We start from the raw sequence: 16,841 nt of genomic DNA on the forward strand, positions 1-16,841 counted from the left end.
GCTATGTGCTTACTCAACACCAAGCCCATCATTCTTATGCCAAACACAACAGGTAAGACTATTCCCATTTGACTCTATTAATAGATGAATTTTTGCTAGGCCCCCCAGCTACTTGGGAGGTTGAGGCAGGATAATTCCACATTCAAGGCCCATCTAGATAACTTAGCCAAGACTCTATCTCAAAAAGAAAACCCTGCCCAGTGTGGTGGCACATACCTTTAATCCCAGCACTTGGGAGGAAGAAGCTGCAGGATCTTTATGAGTTCAAGGCCAGTCTAGTCTACAAAACGAGTTCCAGGACAGCTAGGGTTGTTAACACAGAGAAACCCTTTCTCAAAAAAAAAAAAAAAAAAAAAAAAACCAAACAAACAAACAAACAAACGAAAAAACAAAACACAATATCTAGGTTGTAGCTCAATGGAAGCATTTGCCTAAGATTAAAAAAGCCCTGGACTTAATTTTCAGCGCTGAAAAAAGGGTCTTGTACACATAAATATGACATTCACTAGAGTCTCAGCTACAACAGTTTTCTTAATTCTATAACCCCAAACCTGTGTTTTTCCCTCTGCAACAGCACATACCAGCAGTGCCAACATTTTGAACTATTTTTCTGCATCTCCACATATAAAAGTATCCAGATGTCAGAAGTAAGCCTTACTGGACTATCTACAAGATACTTTTATGTTAATGAATCATACTAATAGATCTGGCTCACCAAGAAATAGTAAACTGCAATATTTATATTCTCACCATTTATGTAAAAATTACTGCAGTTTTCTACTTCAGAAAATAAATGATGTTTAGGCATAAGAAACTACTAAGAAAATAAACAAGTCAGTCAAAACTGCCCCATATGAGCTAGATGGGGAATCCCAAGCATGTGTTTTTTTCTTTCTCTCTTTCTTCCTTTCATTTTTCTTTCTTCCTCTCTCTCTCTTTCTCTTTCTCTCTCTCTCTCTCTCTCTCTCTCTCTCTCTCTCTCTCTCTCTCTCTCTCTCAAGTGCCCAAAATACCTTCAAAATCAAAATCTAAGGTCATTTCTCTCCTAAAGTACCCACAGCCACCTCAGTAATTACTTTGCAAGTGGCACTGATAATAAGATGAACATCTGTCCATAATGTATGATAAACTTTCATTTTAAGGACAAGTCTAAAATCCTTTTTTTCTCTTGCAAATAATCTAAGAGCAAATTTCCCAACTCTTAGAAAACCAGTAAGAACATTCTGCAGAGAATGGGAAAGTGATCTTGACAGATAAGGCACTGGTAACATCATCAGGAAACCTTCGAAGCTCACAAGATTTGAATGGGCCTTAAAAATGCCATTCTTGTAGCTGTTACCTCAATATATGAGTATATATACAGTTTTTCTGAGTCCAGCTGTCTTTACTGTACTATGGCAGTAAGCTGGCTGAGTGGACATTATAACTCCTAACACAAGATTTCTTTGTTTACAATGTGAGAAGAGACTTTGCAGATGTTGGACACACTTTCATAATGATACTTTGAGGCATGAAGAGGGCTTACTTACTGTCAATATGCCATGCCAGAGCCCCACATCCTTTTTGAAGTCTAGAACATTCACAATTGTTTCAGCTATATAAAAAAAAAATCACAGTTTTACTTGACATGATAGAGCAGCATGAGTGAAATTACAAGGAAAACCCATCACCTGAGGGGCCAATCCTGGATCTTAGAAGAATATCATATTACTTTGTCTTTACAGAAATTTTACAGTCATTTACAGATGACTAAGCAGTGCTGGCCTGGCTAGAGAGTGTTTTCAGGATAATATTTGAGCATGTCAGTGAACAGAAATTGCTGCCCACATACCATCACTGGAAAACATCTTCCCATTATCAGACATGGTAGTGCAGGCCTGTGATGACAGCACTTGAGAGGCTGAGAGAGGATGATCACAAGGCTTGGCTACACAGCTAATTCAAAGCCAGCTTGTGCATATAGTGAGACTTCTAAAACGCTGTCACATAACAACATATCCCCAAACACAGTATTAACCATCCTATTTATGTTTTGCCTTCCTGGGGCTTCTTTTAATTTCTCCCACATGTGACCTAGTTTTTATAACAGGGAAACATGGGGGGGGGGGGAAGAGATTTTGGCAATGCATAGGCTTGCTTTGTCATATTAGAACTGTTTAATAGTGGCACGGGTAGGACAATAAAGGAGGTGAGATTCCTCAAGATAGGGATGGTGTAATATTGAAGCAGCATGGCAATGAGAATTCCAAAGGGGAAAGAACAGGGGAAAAGGTGTAAAATATGTTGTTGAAAATTATTTCCAAAGACCAAGGAAATGATGCTGGATAGCTTGGCATTGAGGATTTTAGATCTTCAGTTGACCTTGTTCTTATCAAATTGATTCATTGGGCACTTCAGTCACTTGTACACAGGCTCCCAGTCACTTCTCAAGAGTCCTGGGCATTTACCAATGTTAGGTCTTATGGTCTCCTCATTCCTTCTGGCAATATTTATCAAAGGCTCAAACATTCTTTCACCTGCTCTCCTATCAGAGACTAAAATATGGAGGTAGATCAGATAGACTAATCTGAAATACAGATATTTAAAGAAAACATCCCAGATTACTTTTTATAAATTTAAAGTAGAGAAAATTTATATATGTATGTGTTTATATTTGCTTCTCATATATAAAGGGTGACAGCCCTGGAACTTCAAAGCATGAAGGCCAGGATACACAAGTCACTATGTTTTAACAAAAAGAATAGCAGAGAACAGAGCATATGTGTCTCTAAGTGTTAAACAGTATAACCATTCATAGAGCATGTTTAACAGACAAATTATTCTTTAAAAGGACAAGAATGGGAAGATGACATGAACAGAGGGAAAAAGGAAAGTCACTTAGAAGTAGGTTTAGGGACCACTACTTGGTTCTTCAGGTCTCAGAAACTGACGTCAGTGTAGAGTTATCTGCTGTGACTATGCCCTCCCTGTAAAGGTAGTTGGAGCAACAAGCCAAAGGCTCTTGGAGGGGTTGCTTTAGCTCTTCCTTCTCTGTGTCCACTCAACCCTATTATCATGGTTACTGCTATGCTACCTCTGTTCTACCTCTGCTTCTCATAACTAGAGAAAACACACCAGGAAAAACACCTGTTCTCCAGTAAAGCTTGAAAACCTATTCTCAAAACTTCTTATTCAATAGTGAGGAGTGGGCTAAAACATGGCACTTAAAGAGAAAGAGCTTCCAAAGATTCACATGCTGGTGGGGACTAGCACATGTGTGCCAACTATGAGATGAACCACACATCTTCAAACTCACTGGTAAAGTTTTAACACTTCTTATGGGGCTGAGCCTTCAAGAATATAATAAATATTAAATGAGGACATGAGCAGGGCTCCATAGGTATACACATGGAAAATGTCATATGAGGACACAGTAAGAATGCATTATCTAGAAGGATGGTAGAGCCCACCATTGCCAGCATTCTCATTTCAGACTTTCCACTGCAGTTCCTGTGTCTCTGTAACACCAGTTCAAGTTGACATACTAATTCAACTACTTAAAGTTCACAAACTGATGGATGGAATTGGGCACAAACAGATTACTACTTTATGAGTACCAGTTGGAACCATACAAGCTGGCTTGCCATCAGGCATCCCTGGTCAGTGGGACATCTCCAAAAACCCAGATCCAAGGGAGTCTCAGGGCCATCCACACCTTCTGTATAGCCGCAGGCCTGTGTGAGTGCCTGGCAGTGTGTCAGAAGTGCTATCCTCGTCACAGTCACCCCAAGAACGCTTCCATCTTTACACGTCTTATACTGAAACGAGACAAAAAGTATGGAAAGAGATTTGACACATTTCTGGTCCCCACTCAATAGCTTCTAGTTATTTGAGATATTGCGAGTCTCCCCACACTGGAACTAGTGTAATGAAGAGAAGTGCACACCTTTTTCCAGTATACACATCCAGACCCTGGGGAAGGATGATATCCATCTTACCTCAATATAAGCTGTGTCGTTATTTGCATCTTTGATGTGTGGAAACCAGTCTCGAGGAGGTTTAGAGAGGTGTTTTGATTCTGTGACAAACCATAGCAGCTTTGGCCAACCTTAGAAATAAATAATAAATTCCTTTTAAGTAAACAGGGCCTAGAAAACAGGTCTGCAGAATTTCTATCTCTCTGATTACAGAGCTTGCTTTCAAACACCACTTCAGCCTACATGGAATCTCTGGCATTCCCATATGTTAAACTGAAGACAGTATCATCAAAAGTGTTCAAGACACCACCAGCCACATCATTTCACCCCACAGGTTATGAGCTACACATATTATCAGAAATGTTGACATGCCAGAAAAGTTCTGTTCTAGACTCAACAGGACATTCTTCCACAAGTGAAGAGCCAGTCTACAGAATGAAAGATTGAAAGGGAAGCAAATCTCAGGGACTCTGTGGCATACCTTTGAACTGTGGGATCTCTCCTGTTGGGCTTTTTGGAAGTCCTTTGTGACAGGCATCACTAGTCAAGGCAACAGTTACTCCACAGCTTCCAAGCAAGAAACCTATCTGCTGGCTCCCTGCATCCTGAAAGGTGATCAAGGAAAGAGATCAGAATCTAAGACAAGTCCAGCAATGGTGGCATATGCCTTTAATCCCAGAACTCATGAGGCTGAGGCAGGCAGATCTCTGTGAGTTTGAGGCCAGCCTGGTCCACAGAGTGAGTTCCAGGATAGCCAGGGCTACATACAGAAACCCTGTCTCAAATAACAAGAATCTAAGACCAAATTGTACTCCTAGCCAAAGCACTGCCTTATCATCTAGGGTTGCATGGAAATGAACTACCCTCCCCAAGACCCTTCTCCTCCAACCGTGTGTGTGTGTGTGTGTGTGTGTGTGTGTGTGTGAGAGAGAGAGAGAGAGAGAGAGAGAGAGAGAGAGAGAGAGAGAGAGAGGGAGAGGGAGAGGGAGAGGGAGAGGGAGAGAAGATTGAAAGAGCAAGAGAGCTCATAAGTATGTGTTCCCACATAAAAAACAAGTTGTGTGGGTAGGAAGGTTGAGAGGATTTGAGAGGCGTTATGGGAGGGGACAATATGATCAAAATATATTCTATAAAATTTTTTAATTAAAAAACAAAGACAATGATCCTAAGGTTTCATTACTGTGGAGAGAAATTATCTATAACATGAACATCTAGCAACCTGATTTTGACACACTCCAAGACTGGTTATAGAGATGTCACACCTAGTAGGTTATAGAACCAAGAGGAATCTTCATCCAGAGTAATGACAACCAGGATCACCTTTTCCATGTTGCATATGTCACATCTCAATGGAGTAACCAACACACACTAAAATGTGCTATGGATCCAGGGCAATAACTCTGGAGACAGAAAGCTTAGAAAGGCAACCAAGCTGCCAGGACTAAATGTCACCTTTCAGCAGATGTCACAGATGGGGCTGTCCCTGGCTGCAACAGCCTCAGTAGCTGCCTTTCAGTGTGAGTTTTACTGTCCCTATACCTAGCTTGCTTCTCATGAAGATAGATGATAAGCAACCTAGTCACCTAGATTCAACTGCTCTCCCATCAGCTCTTCTATGATGTTGGCTTGAAAAAAAATCAAGAGTCTCAGAGTATCCAGCATTTTTGGAACTAAAAACATATCATGGTATAGAGGAGTTGAGGCTACACCCAGCTTGACCCTATGAACAACCTTCAGGAAGTCTGGCTTGTTGACTCTCCTGCCTGTCCCAGGAAATCACTGAGCAAAGCAGAGTGCTTTGGTATTCATCAGCATTAACATTTCAAAACTGCTGTCTGCTAAGTGTTTGGATTATACTTTTCCTAATGTAGATTTAAAATCTATAGTCACCTTACATGGATTTTTTTTTTCAGGGAGCAACAGCCAACAAGCTAATTGCATAATTAGCACAACCCTGCAATGAGAGAAGTGATGTGGACTTCACTATATGGGGTCAGTTCCTATTTTAGAGACATTTTTGTGGGGCTTTTTATTGTTGCAATACTGTTTTCAAGTAAAGTCAAGATCAAACACTACTCCTCTGATGAGGTGAGGCAGGCAGAAGAGGTAGGTTTTAGCAGCAGGAAGCTGGCTGCTTCTCAAGCTTATAAATGCCTTGCTGAGTCAGGCCAACACCACAGCTGTCTCCCAGTGGGGAGTGACTGGGGTCAGAGTTACACACAGAGTTACCTGCAGCATACATACAGATAAGAGGGTATGACACTCTGACCTTGGGCCTAAAGCCAGGAGTCCAACCTTCCCCTACTCCAAACAATAAACTCAAATACATAAATAGACCCCTAAAAGCTAGGAACATAATTAAGTTCAAAGAGCATTTACTAGATATGTATGAATGCCTGGGCTGTTCAATCCCCAGTACTGAGAGAAATTTTAAAAAGAGAAGGAGCAACATGTTTGGACATAAATACTACTAAGAGGGGTAAAAAAAATTATATGCAAGGAGCATCATGAAATGTGCACATCTTTGTTCCTTTCAAGCTCAAAAAAACTTTTTATCTGCAAAATTTATAGTATCTTTTTACTTAGAACTGTATGTATATAATTTATTTAGCTTTCTATCTCCAATGAATCTGCTTGTGTTTTTAATATGATCTATATATCTTGGCTGAATTTACCTGTTATCAGTATTTGTTCCCCTAATATTAAATTACTTCTCTGAAAAACAAAACAAAACAAAATAAATTTCAATACTGTAGAATGGTCTTTCTGTATGCTGTTAATATGTGTTGTTACCATTGTTTAATAAAGAAGCTGCTTTGACCTATGGCAAGACAGGTTATAGCCAGGTAGGAAATCCAAGAGAGATACAGGGAGAAAAAAGGTAGAGTTGGGCAGATGCCATCTAGCCACGGAAGGATCAAGCTATCAGCTTACTGATAATGCCACAGTCATATGGCAATATATAGATTAATAAAAATTGGTTAATTTAAGATGTTAGAGCTAGTTAGCAGTAAGCCTGAGCCATAGACCAAACAGTTTGTAATGAAGAGAGAGAGAGAGAGAGAGAGAGAGAGAGAGAGAGAGAGAGAGAGAGAGAGAGAGAAGCATGAGAAGTGGGAGAGGAGAATGGCATGAAGAGAAGGAGGACAGCCCTGCAATATAAGAGTGAAAGTCATATGAGATTTCAAGACTGTCATCAGTATTAAATGTCTCTAGTTGCACCTCCTATTCTACAAAGTGCCTCTCCAGGGGCTAGACATAAGCTTCAGATAGTCTACCCCTCAGGTAACACCAAACACACACTAGAGCCAGCTTCATCTACAACCTTCTACATCCAACATTCAAGCAAGATGGTGGGATGAGGTGATGCATCAGACTGTATCAAAACAAAAGGCAAAGAAGAACTTTGTGGTTCTTACAGTCTCTCCTCCTGACCCAAGAACAGGATAAACAGCTACAAATCCACATAGCAGCAATGGCTTCCTGTGGTCTACAAGGTCCCTGGAAAGGTATCTGCCTCCATCTGGCTAGATGAGAGTCCAAGCCAGAGAAATGGTCACCACATCTCAGGATGTGAAATGAGATAAATCCTCCCAGACACACACTCTGACCTTGACATCATCTGCCAAGTACTTTGCCCCTAAAAATAAGCATGGCTCTGACAGGTAGTGTCTTTCTCAGGTAAGAGCAAATATGTAGACACACCACACTCAGAGGAGAGAAGAGGCAGGCTGTGTCACCATAACTCCATCTATCATACCCCTGGCAGTTCTGTAACAGTAAGGGCAGCAGATGATTACTCCCTTTATGATCAAAGTTCGTAAATTTTCCCATTTAATAAAAGCTACACCAAATCTGAACTCAAATATTTATTTCCAAAAATTTCTTCAACATAGAAAAGGCTAACTGATAATGTCATTGTTTAGAAATCGCTTGTGTGTGGCCTCTGTGGCAGTAACTCTTCACAACATCGTATCAAATTTTTGTCTAAGATAGGTCTATCAAAGGTCTATCAATTAATGTCTTTTTAGCTGTGTTTATAATGGTAACCTTCAAGCACACACAGATGTCAGAGATAAGAAAAAGCATCCTCATGTGTAGATCATGCAGTGTTAATAATTATAAATTATCCTCACTGTACAAGTGCATACTCATAGAAAATGTTTATTATTCCAACACAAGCGAATATGCTGTATGCGCTCACATGTACACACATACACAGGAACATATCCACCCATGTACAATAACTCGCACGTGAATACACATTATGGTCACACACATCCCCAGATACATACTTGGATGTCTATACACATTAAGGAACACTCACATACCATATCCAGGCATATAATAAATTGAATCCCAGGTGTCTGCCATACTGTGTATACAAGGATACTTCAGCTAGAGGACACCCTTTCTGGAGCAGCTCTTCCTCACCCTGGCAAGCAGCTGTCCCTCATCTCCCCACAGCCCTCTGCAGCTCCACTCCTATTTTCTTTCTATTTCTGTGGTTCAAGACCCCAAATCTACCGAGTGCCTCTCTCAAAATGCCACTTTGTTTATATAAAGTGGCAGGCATATAAGACTCAGACATTATTCCTTCCAAATGTCCCATCTGAAATGGTATTGGAAACATTCTTCGTTTTTGTTTGTTTCCAGATAGGGTCTCATTCAATAGCCCACATTGGTCTCCTTGAGGGCAACCTGCCTGTTTCAGCATCCCTAGGGCTATGATTACAGGCGAGTGTCCCAGGTCCCCATTTACTAACACAAGCAACCAATCAATCATGATTAGAGCCCTCTGGAGAAAGCCAGATACCCTTGATGGCATACACAAAGGCTCAGGCAGCAACAGATCGCTATGGCTGTTATGCAGCTGTTTAAGATACAGCAGGAAGGGAATGACCAGGCAAGAACAGGCTATTTCATTTTGTCATCACTGGCAAATACACAGATTTTTCATTCTGCCAGCCTGGCTGGATCTGTGCAGTAGCTATCACTTGGTACCCACATCATCACACCTGTGGATAACCTTTGCTCCTCAAGGACATCTTGGCCTAATTTACTTTTCAGGTTCGTAAAGTCACTTGTCTGACAGAAATACATACAGGTTCAGACACCATGAGATAGTGACAGTCACACAGATGTACAATGACAATTGAAGTCCCACTGACAAGATTGTAGGTTGGTTTTCTCTTGTCCCCCTCCCCTGTCCTACTCAAACTATAAGTTGGGTCACTAACTTCTCAGTAAAAATGCCTAGATGTTTTCCTTTCACTACCAGAATTAGAAAAAAAAAAAAGGGAGTTGTTACTTAGGCATTAAACAATTTTTAGGATTGATAAAAAGGAGTGTTCAATAGGGCCCTTATGGCAACTCTAGTGGATGTTGAACAGGGAGATGCAAGAATTAGGCTTCACATACTTTATTACCTACTCATACACTTGTCTTATTCCATTTCCAATTGTTCCTAAGTAAGAACAGTGAGGTAAAAATAAGAAAACTGCACAGGGCAACAGGCTCCTATGTTCTACAGGCACAGGACAGGAAAGAAAGTTCAGCTGCACTCTTAGGGAAATGCAAATTTAAATCACAGTGAAATTATTTCACATCTATTGGAATAGCTTTTTATCAAACAGGTGAACAGTAACAGGTGAGGACAAAACTGTGAAGAAAAGTAAACCCTGCAACTATTAGTGGTGCTGAAAACTACTACAGTGATCCTGGGAATTGGTGTAGAGATTCCTACTCTAACACCAGAGCTTCTACAGCCCTGGTTGCTACAGGCAATAAATCATATTAGGGACCGCCAATTACTCTGGTGAGCAGTGTATACAATATTAGCTTCTTATTGGTCCCACAGTAAGAATACACAATAAAGATAACAGCAAGTTTAGTCATCTTAATTAGAGAGTAAGATATGACCAATCAGAGGTGAACTTTGAACTTGACAATATCAAGACAACTGAACACAAGTCAAGGACCACCACCCATAATCAAGACAAGTCAATGAGTGCTATCATGTACCTGGTTTTCTATGTAATGATACTAAGGAATGAGAAAATAGATCGAGATAAGACAGTTCCATGCTGTGCTGACAAATAACTTAAGCTCCATCTCTGAGAGGTCTCACACCTGCAGGTGAGAGAGACATGCTGTGTGTGTGAATAACTGTTCCCTTAATAGATGAAACTGATGAAAATCTGTTCTGAGCCTTAGAGACAGCAATTACATGTCACTGCACTTGCACAGCAAAGATAAAAATCCATTTACAAAACTGTAGTCAGCATATTCTCACCCAGCATATTAAATTGCCACTGAGCCTGTCACTTCCCTATAATAGGTTAATGAACAATGAGTTCTTTACCTTTCTTGTGAGTGGCACTTCAATGGGGACAGGAACAACTTCAGCCAGAAGGCAACCATAGAAGGCCACCATGAAAGCAGCAGGGTCATTGTTGGGGAACACCAGTGCCACCTGGAGATGTGCAAGACGCAGAGCAGACAAAAAAGCATGATTTACCTTTCTACAGACAGCAGCATGAAAACTCCAAGACCCCAATACAATAGCATAGGCCTATAAGACCAGTACTCAGCAGGCTGAGGAAGAAGGGTTATAAGTTCAGGGCCAGTGTGGGCTACATAGCAAAAATATATCTCAAAAGTGATGGATGATGAGAAAAATGTTTTCATAGTAAGAAATACTTTAATAAGTGTCCCATACTTTTTTTTTTCAACTAACTTGGAAGGGAAACATTAACAGCTGCCAACTACAGTACCATTACTAGGCAATAGCTCATTTTATTTTCTTCTCTCATCTTCCATAGCCATGTAATTTTCATATACATAAAAAGTATACATAATATGTGTTTTTACTCTTTTCACTGATCTACATAAATAACTCCTTGTATTCTGATATATAGTTCTCACAACAATAATTAAATGCTTGTATAATCCATTACTGGGTAGTTGGGTAAAAAGCTTGGGAGCTAGACCCAGATAGGACTTAATTCAGATCCTAAGGTACTTCTGAATCCTGGAATCTTAGGCACAATTTTGGTCTTTCTAAGCCTTGGTTTCCTTGTATGAGAAAAAGCGATAATATAAACTGCAGCTGACTGTCATAGTAAAGGTCAAATGAAACAGGGTTTACAGAGTTCAATGTGAAGCATGACACATCACACCATATCTATCTATAAACATGTGTTACTAGTAATCCTCACATTACCAGTTCTGGTATAAGTTCAACATCAGTCTCTTATATTGTACATGCATATTTTCACTGCCTACTATTACTATAGCTAAGTATTTAATCAGTATTTGATTGTTCCTGGTCCTTCCTTGTTCACCCAACCTGCTCAGTTCAGCCAGACTGAAAGCAGAATATTATAACTCAGCACTGATTACTAAATAGAGCTTCCAACACTCCTTAGCAATATGGCATATCTTAAGGATGGAAATTTTTCCTCTTATGGATTCCTTTTCATTTCCTATATTTACCCTTTCAATGTCTTGCTATGTTCCCTGGAACTTGTGTTTAATATATTGTAACAAAGATTTCTTGATATATTTTCACATCTTGGCATATATTTGACATTCTAAATGTGTTTCCTTTATATTCATAGGTAATAAGTATTAGACCCAGTTTCCCCATACCCTTTAAATGAAGAGAGACTTAATGTTGGTGTGGACATACATTCTGAGAAATACGTTAAGTATTTTTATACTTATGGCCATACCAGAGAATGTACTCATGTAAACTGTCACTGAATGTCAGTATGTGGTACATGACTACAACACAGCCAATTTAACGTTTATCCTATCCTAGTGCTCTCCTCTACAGTAAGTTTTTAAAACAGGATCCCCACTATGTTCTTCAGGATGCTGCCTCTATTTTCATACCAGCTCCTCTAGGATGTTGCAGCACCTTCAGTGTTAACTCTTTACAAGCAAAGTAGGTGTATTTTCACAGGCACATAAATCTAGCACATATGCATCATTTTTGTAGTTTCTTATTCTGGAGTTCCAAATAGTTTCTTTAAAAAATGTTCTAAACAGGACTTATTAATTTTGGTAAGAACATTCTGATAAGATAAACAGGCTCGCATAAAAGGATTGTGATGGCAGTTATGAAGGCAGGAGCTATATATCTTAAATTTGGTCATGCTGGCTGTTTAGCAATACAGGACAGTTGGTGGAAACAACATTAAGTTTTAGAACACATGATTTCTTTTCTACATGGCTAGAAGAGCAGCTAGATGAACAAGTTTGAAAAGGAATAAGATGATTTATTTGTGTGTGTAAGCATACTAAAATTCTTTGAAACTGAGGTCTCATATGTATCTGCCTTCATTGAAGAAGTCAGTGTGTGTGTGGACAGCACATTTTTGGATGGGGAGGCTCCTAAAGAAACAAGAGACAATAATAAATTTATAACTTCCCACGTGACTATACTGCCACATGATTTATTCCCACAAAGTAGGCCAAGAAGTCTAAGGAAACTGATCAAAGCAGCAAAACACACAAAACTCTCCAATCTGATGGTTGTACCTGTTCACAATGAATGCATACTTGTCTTTCAAATCCAACTGTATTCTAAGGAGGAAGGCAGACTGAATTCTGGGATTATAAAACAGAAGTTATCTAGTTATTTGAACCTCACTTACCCTGTCTCCAGGCCGTACCATAGGTTCTTGCTTTGTACCTAATTTATGTAGAATGTTGTAAGCAACCTTCATACTTCTTGTCCATAGTTTGCCTGTTAATAGAAAGTATAAACATACAAGCAACTTTAACATTCACATGCATATTCAGTTACATTCAACTGTAAATATTATTTAAACTAGGGAACATTTTCAAAGTCAAGCACATACATCTATTTTGCTCAGTATATTTGGTTGGAGGTAACTGTCATGTAGGAAACTATTGACAAAAAAGGGAACAGGGAAACAATATAAATCTGAAAGCTAAAAAAACATTCAGAAGTAGTAGTAGAGATTTTAAAAACAGCACAGATATGAGGGGAGGAGAAGAGGGAGAGAGAGGAGAGAGGAAGGAGGAGAGGGGAAGAGGAGGAAGAGGAGAGGAGAGATTGAAAGATTTAATTTCCACCTGTTTAGCCAGTCTTATGCTTGGCCTATGACAGGGAAGGAGTTGATGGGACATGAAGCCATAAGTTTTTTATTAGTTAACAGTATACAAGCATGGGAATGGCGGGGATGAGGTCTTGAAAAATCCTCTTTCACGAAGTTTACCCAGAAATTTTTTTTTTTTCCTATTTTAAGCCTTCAACTTAAGTTCCTAGAATCAGGATGGAAAATAAGTACTAAACATGACACATTGCCAGAAAATCATCAGCAAGGCCTTAACACCCTTAATTCCTCTCAGTGTATGATGTACTTACTATAAAGCTACAGAAAAATTTAATTGCCACATTTCTTCTGGGTTAAGCATGGGGACGACAAGTCCCAGTGAGAGTAATAAAGCTATATCAGTGACATCCATCTCTTATTAATGTGTCCAATGAACACAAATTGTGTAAAAATGTCTCTGACAGGTCATTCGAACCCTGATCCCCTGCAAGTTGTAAACTTCTCAGAGTGAACATTTTTTAATCTCAGGACTTAGGAATTCTGGAAGAGGAGTCTTTGCCCTTAGATAAAGTAATAACAAATATCTATAATCATTTTAAAATTCTGAACTCTAGAAAAAAAAAAGGAGAATGCAAATTAAAAAAAGATAGTTTTTTTTTCTTTTCCTAGAGTTTCTACAAGTTTTATTTAAGAACAAAACCAAGCTCTGAATGAGTTTCACATTTTAAGCCTTAATCCTATGCCTGTACATTTCCAGGTAATTATGAGTAGTGGAATAAAAGTGACTTCAAATCTAAAGAGAATTCTTGCATACATAAGGCATTTTATAGCACAGTCTAAGATACTCAACTATTAAGGGCTTTCAAAATAAATCAAGATTCAAGTCAATACATTCATATAAAAGTAATAAAATGCAGATCAATCTAATTATGTCTCAGTATAGTCAAAGTCCAGTTTTCCTCTTGTAATTAGAAATTATTGTTTATAATACAGTTTTAATTTTTTAAAAAAACTGAATTTGTTTTATTTCCCATTAAACGAAAGCTACCTGAATTAATGTTGCTGTTATTTACCATTCATAGGATTCATCTACTTGTCTGCCCCTTAGTGGACAGTGAGCAAGAAGAATGTTTTATCTTTCATTGTTCTAACTCCCAGGATAATTCCTGATTCTTAGTACATGCTAACCACTTTTTTTGGGTTTCACTAATGTCATAGGCAAGCACCAATCAAGTCCACAATCAAGGTGTGCAACTTAACTCTTAAGTATTTCATTCATTTTTACTTCCTCATCTGAACCCCATAGATATTTAAAGTCATTTGATACTTTATTTGGGGAGTATACATCTCTATCAATAATCACTAGTTTATGAGAAACATAACAGGGAGGTGATTTTTGTTGTTGTTGTTGTTGTTTTTACCATAAGTACTTTAAGGATCCAGACTTTCCTTACTGTGAACAAAACTAGGGAACTATTCTAGCTGAATAATTACATTTTGTTATCACTGAATAAAATAACAAGTAATGTGTTTTAAACAAACCAGTCAATTAAACCATTAGAGTCTGTTAATGCTTCAACTTCATTTTCAGCTGGGATTCTTAGAAGGCGGTATCTTTATACACTCACACACAAGCTAGTTTTACAGAGGGTCTCAAGGAAAAGTACAAAATGCAAACTTTGGGCAAAGTTCTTGAGATATACTTAGTATTTTCACATCTTGTAGTTTTCAGAGAAAAGGAAACTGAGTAAGTGCAGTTGCTAGTGTAAAACAAAGACAAGAAACACTTCCAGAGTGGGTGACAAGGACTATTTTCTTTAGCCTCTCTTAGATTTGAATGAAGTTTAAGTTGCTGTACAGACAATGTAACTGCAGAGAAAGGAGACAGATATGCAGGTGGTAATACAAATCTCAAAAGAACATACCACCCATAAAATTGGGGCAAGCATTGAAGAGAGTTACCAGTAACAATTTACAATAAGATGGTAGAAAGATTGGTAACTCAGGCAGCTAAAACCCTGACATACTTGGAATAAGTCAGAATGGATGAGGAGGAGTTAATTAAGTTTTACCCCTACATGAGGAGTTGTTGGCAGCTGATGGCTGCTGGGGAAAGAAGAGTCAGTTTTCTTCAGAGATGCAGGCCTGAAGGCTACCCATGCTCCAATAGATAGTCTTATAACCATGTATATACAGACAGTACTAAATGGACTCGGCGGGTATTGGGAGAAAAAAAGGAGCACATTAGGTTGTGAGTGAAAAGAGATGGTGGAGATAGGGGAGGAATTGAAAGGGAAAGAATGAGAAATGGATTTGATCAAAATATATCATATATATGTATTGATATTAAATATTTTAAAAATAAAAAAATAAACAGGAACACTGATGTGGTAGAAAAGCTAAATGTACTTACATGTATCCTAACAAAACAAGAGGAAGCATATGAAGATGGTGGTTTCTACCAGGCCAGATATGAAAAGGGAAGCACTATGCAGTATGGTTATTTTCATGAATTATGGTTACAGTAGTCCATGGGTGCTGCTTAGTATGCTTCCTATTTCTACTGCAATGTGAAGGTCTAAGTACCAGATATTTTATAGGTTTACTCTATCTACATTTCTACCAAATATTCTAAATTTCTCAGCTAAAAGTTCTGCTGTTTTAGGACTTGACTGGGAATTAAATTTGAGGGCTGAAGGGATATATGAAGATTTTAAATACTATAGTCCTTCAATTATACCAATTTCCTTAGGCATTAGAACAACTGAAATTCAATGAGCCTTGTTTCCCCTGAATTTTCTAAGAAATAACCAATTTATTTTTGTTTCCCACAGAGATTACATTCATGTACAGTATTCACTGTCTCAGTCAAGGTTTTCATCTTATATATTGATATATTGAGTTAGCTCATTGACAGTATGTGTGCCTAATATGCACAGTCCTGAGTTCAACCTCCACCAGCACAAAAAGAAAGGCATAAAACAAGCTCAAGTCCAGAATCAGCAGCCTCTGGATTCAACAACCCACACCATTAGCTTCTCCAGAGTCAGCAGGCATTTAGCTCCCTAATATTTTTAAATGTCAGCATTACTTTTGTTTAATTTGGTATGTTGTGTCTTTTATTATTATACTGTTCCTATTCCAATACTGGAGGTACAAATGATACAACCTTTCAGACATCTCTAACTCAATGTAGTCTCTATGAAGGTGCCCAAGGTATTACCTTTCAGTATCAATATTGTTCAAATATATAAATGCACTGAAATTTCCTCAAATTAACAGTTGACCTCATTAAGTACTTGTATTCTCCTAAGATAACTTTCCAAGATCCCAGTTCTCTGGTGATTACAAACACAACACTGACCCAAATAGCCTTTGATTAGCTTTGTCAGAAGACTTGGACTATCCACCATGACACTGCAGGGGACCACAGTTATAAAGCTGTTATATGTAATAGCCAACAGTAATGATACACATGTAGATATTTGCTTTCTAACTTGGTTCCTTATGAATGCAGCTCATCGACTTGTAACTCTTAAAGCTATATGACTTGTATGAATAAACTTGAGTATTTAGCTTGGCAAAAATTTCTCTATTCTTACATATATTATTGTAGAGTGGCCTATAAAGTATTATGTCAATATTTTCCTATCTTTCTGATATAAATCTCCCTTTAAAAATGTAAATGAAACCAGGTATAGTGTATGCCTTTAGTCCTATGTGGGTGGATATCTGCATGTTGGAGGCTATCCTGGTCTACATAGAAAGTTCCAGGCCAGACAGGGTTACATATAGA

General features: G+C 38.5%; 1 protein-coding gene across 4 annotated transcripts in view; it reads right to left on the reverse strand.

Annotated features, from left to right (window-relative positions):
• Positions 1-16,841, reverse strand: part of Dip2c (disco interacting protein 2 homolog C) — a 408,405-nt gene that overhangs the window by 103,284 nt on the left and 288,280 nt on the right. For all 4 annotated transcript variants that reach the window (XM_028859456.2, XM_028859459.2, XM_028859474.2 and 1 more), the window contains 6 exons: positions 12,620-12,711; positions 10,321-10,431; positions 4,438-4,561; positions 3,978-4,087; positions 3,695-3,797; positions 1,530-1,594 (listed from right to left, as the gene is read on the reverse strand). In XM_028859456.2, coding sequence (XP_028715289.1) covers positions 1,530-1,594; positions 3,695-3,797; positions 3,978-4,087; positions 4,438-4,561; positions 10,321-10,431; positions 12,620-12,711 — 605 coding nt within the window. The remainder of the gene's footprint in view (positions 1-1,529; positions 1,595-3,694; positions 3,798-3,977; positions 4,088-4,437; positions 4,562-10,320; positions 10,432-12,619; positions 12,712-16,841) is intronic.

This window comes from Peromyscus leucopus, chromosome 5 (genome assembly GCF_004664715.2).
Source record: "Peromyscus leucopus breed LL Stock chromosome 5, UCI_PerLeu_2.1, whole genome shotgun sequence".
NCBI lineage: Eukaryota > Metazoa > Chordata > Mammalia > Rodentia > Cricetidae > Peromyscus > Peromyscus leucopus.